Genomic DNA, 3390 nt, shown 5'->3' with positions numbered 1-3390 from the left:
CCAGGTATGATTAAATAAATATGATTAATAGGAATAACTATTATTATTATTGGTTCAGTGACTTTTGCTCTGTTGTCAAAATAAATATTGGTCATATTCAATGCACTACATTTTTGGATTGCTAGAGATAAATTGTCATTTAAATTAATAATTTATTTATAACTATGGGCAGCTGATAGGATTTAATAAGAAACTTAAATTGAGACCAATATTCATTTTTATTCAAGCAAATAGATTTTTTTGCATAAAAATTCAATCATGCCTTCTACTCCCTTACATCTATATTTTCTCTTTTAATAATTTACTATTTTGTTGTAGTGCTATTACCTGTCCTATTTCCATTTCTCTTCAGACTCTACATAAAACTCCATTTAATACACCCTTTTGCATTCCAACCCAGAGTGAGAATCCACCATTTAAGCCATGCAAACATGTCCTGTGTTTTTTTTGGCTCTGACAGGTTAACCATCACAATGGAACTGAAACATGTCCTGAGGAACCTGTGCTCTACAGTACGAGCCATCTTCACGTTCCTGTTTGGTCTGATGGTTCTGGGTGTGATGGTGTGGGCTTATGTTGAGGGTTTCCAGCTGGTCAAATCCATTTATGGAATCATCTCCTTTGGCTTTTATGGACTACTCCTCTCGTGCCATGTACTCATCCAAAGCTACTTTGCCTTCATTGAGCATCGGCGGATGAGAGAAAGGAGGGATCCGTGCAGCTTCACCAAAACCATCGGCTTCACCATATCGGCTTACCAGGAGGATCCTGCCTATCTCAGAGAGTGCCTCAACTCCGTTAAGGCCCTGAAGTATCCCCCTGAGCTGCTGCGCATCGTCATGGTGATAGATGGCAACAACGCTGAAGACAAATACATGATGGACATGTTCAAAGAGATGTTTGCCGATGAAGACCCTTGCTGTTATGTGTGGAAGCACAACTTCCACACGTGGAATGCCAGTCAGGGCCATGAAACTGTGGGGGAGGCTAAAGCGAATGACTGCGGAGGGGTTGCTATTAATATTATAGGAGAAGATCCACAGAGAAAAGAGGTGGAACAGCTGATCCAAAGCAAGAGGTGCGTGTGCATCATGCAACAATGGGGTGGCAAGAGGGAGGTGATGTACACAGCGTTCAAAGCACTCGGGCCATCAGTTGACTATATACAGGTATCTATTGTTCTTTCTGAATTGGTCATTTATTCAGTTAAGATCATTTTCTGCAAAGAAAATGATAGTAGAGTAATTAAAAAATAAATAACCTGACTGGCTTGCTACCTCCCCAGGTGTGCGACTCAGACACTAAGCTGGACCCTCTGGCCACTGTTGAACTGTGTAAAGTATTGGAGAGTAACCCCAAGTATGGCGCCGTAGGAGGAGATGTGATGATCCTGAACCAGAAAGAATCTTACATCAGCTTCATGAGCAGTCTTAGGTACTGGATGGCTTTCAACATCGAGAGGTCCTGCCAGTCCTTCTTCAACTGTGTGTCTTGCATTAGTGGTCCTTTGGGTAGGAACACAACATTTGTGATTTGATGTGGACCAAAGTAAAGATTCTGCATGTCAAGCAGTGGCAGTTTTGGCATTAATACCCGCATGTGTTTCTGGTGACTTCAATTGTTCCATACAGGTTTGTACAGAAATGATGTCCTCCAGCAGTTTCTGGAAGCCTGGTACAGTCAGAGGTTTTTGGGAACTCACTGTACATTTGGTGATGACAGACATCTTACCAACCGTATGCTGAGCATGGGCTATGCTACAAAGTAAGAGGCTCATCCGCGTTGTACGAGGAAAATACACCTGATGCACTGATTTTGATGGTGTGTGTCTGCTGTTCTGATGAGTGTCATACATGTTCTTTTTGCCTTTAGGTACACGGCCCGAGCTAAATGCTACACAGAGACGCCTGCTCACTTCCTGCGCTGGCTCAACCAGCAGACTCGCTGGACGAAGTCTTACTTCCGCGAGTGGCTCTATAACGCCATGTGGTGGCATAAGCACCACCTCTGGATGACTTACGAAGCTATTGTCTCTGGTATTTTTCCCTTCTTTGTCACCGCAACCATCATCCAGTTGTTCTGGACAGGCACGCTGTGGGACCTCCTCTGGATCCTGTGCTGCATCCAACTCATCGGGCTCGTGAAAGCAGCTTATGCCTGCATTCTGAGAGGAGACATAGTTATGCTGTTTATGTCACTATACGCAGCGCTGTACATGACCAGTTTGCTGCCTACTAAGTATTTTGCTATTCTCACCATGAATAAAAGCACATGGGGGACATCAGGCAGGCGCAGGATTGTAGGGAACTATATGCCCATTATCCCTTTGTCGGTGTGGGCGGCCATTTTGTTAGGTGGACTTGGTTACACAATCTACAAGGAGATTCAACTGGACTGGAATACTCCAGCCAAGATACTGCAGACCAAGTTTCTTATTTTTGGTGGGGTGGCCTACGCCTCCTATTGGTTTCTTATGATATTCTTCTACTGGGTGTGGTTCCGCAGGTTATGCAGGAGACGGGCTCGTCGATATGAGATATACATTTAAATTTGATTTGATGAACAAAGAGAAGGAAACTATTTATTTGAATTCCAGAACTGCCTTAAATGTATTCCACTGACTTCAATTATTTATTTTGCGTGTTATCTTTTATTTAATAAGTGGAAAAAAAAAAAGTTGGGAATGATAAAATTGATCTTCCATGTTACCAGAGAATTTTAATGATATGATACAGTAGGAGAGCAAATGTTTGATCCATGTGTAGATAATGCTACAAAAAGAAATAGTACCGGGGGCTTTTGGACCCATTACCTTCTCAGGATGGCACCCATGATCTTCCATCAGATATTTATTTGTGATAGGTTAAGACTGGAAAAGCACTGTTTAGAGTAGACAAATTTTGGTGTATTAATGAGTATGTATAATGGCTCTTGGGTTATATGTCATGACAACGACAACACAAAAGGCTCCAGATGACTTCATTGACATTGCACTGGACCCTGGATGGGACAAACAGAGTTACAAACCTACTTGAAAATGCATAAAACGTCTTAAAATAACTGTCAACTAAACAATGACTACCCTGTTGTGGGGGAGGAACAAACATGGAGTCACTGAAACCTGAAACTACGGGAACTGGTGTTTCTAAATTATGTATTCTCTCAAATTGCTGCACACTGTCTATCTCATGGGTATACACTGTAAAACGCACTTTTTTTAATTTGATATTCCGGAAGAAAGATGGGAAAGAAAATGTTATGTTCCTTATTGTATATATTTTTTGAGTATCACACTTGTTATCATGAAAGTTTCTGAAAACGTGAAAGACTTGGTTTGTGGAATGTGTACAGAAATGAATAAAAAAAATATTTTTCTAATGTGAACAATTT

The 3390-nt window shown here is 41.3% G+C and overlaps 1 protein-coding gene across 1 annotated transcript; it reads left to right on the top strand.

Moving 5' to 3' along the window:
* Positions 1 to 473: 473 nt before the first annotated feature.
* LOC137917385 (hyaluronan synthase 1-like) lies at positions 474 to 2548 on the top strand. Its single transcript, XM_068760146.1, has 4 exons — positions 474 to 1169; positions 1286 to 1511; positions 1632 to 1764; positions 1873 to 2548. The coding sequence occupies exons 1-4, from the start codon at positions 474 to 476 to the stop codon at positions 2546 to 2548; spliced, it is 1731 nt and encodes a 576-aa protein (XP_068616247.1).
* Positions 2549 to 3390: the final 842 nt, after the last annotated feature.

The sequence above is a fragment of the Brachionichthys hirsutus genome, unplaced genomic scaffold, assembly GCF_040956055.1.
Source record: "Brachionichthys hirsutus isolate HB-005 unplaced genomic scaffold, CSIRO-AGI_Bhir_v1 contig_1060, whole genome shotgun sequence".
Classification (NCBI taxonomy): domain Eukaryota; kingdom Metazoa; phylum Chordata; class Actinopteri; order Lophiiformes; family Brachionichthyidae; genus Brachionichthys; species Brachionichthys hirsutus.
The sequence above is the reverse complement of the archived record's forward strand: the minus strand, read 5'-3'. Positions and strand labels throughout refer to the sequence as shown.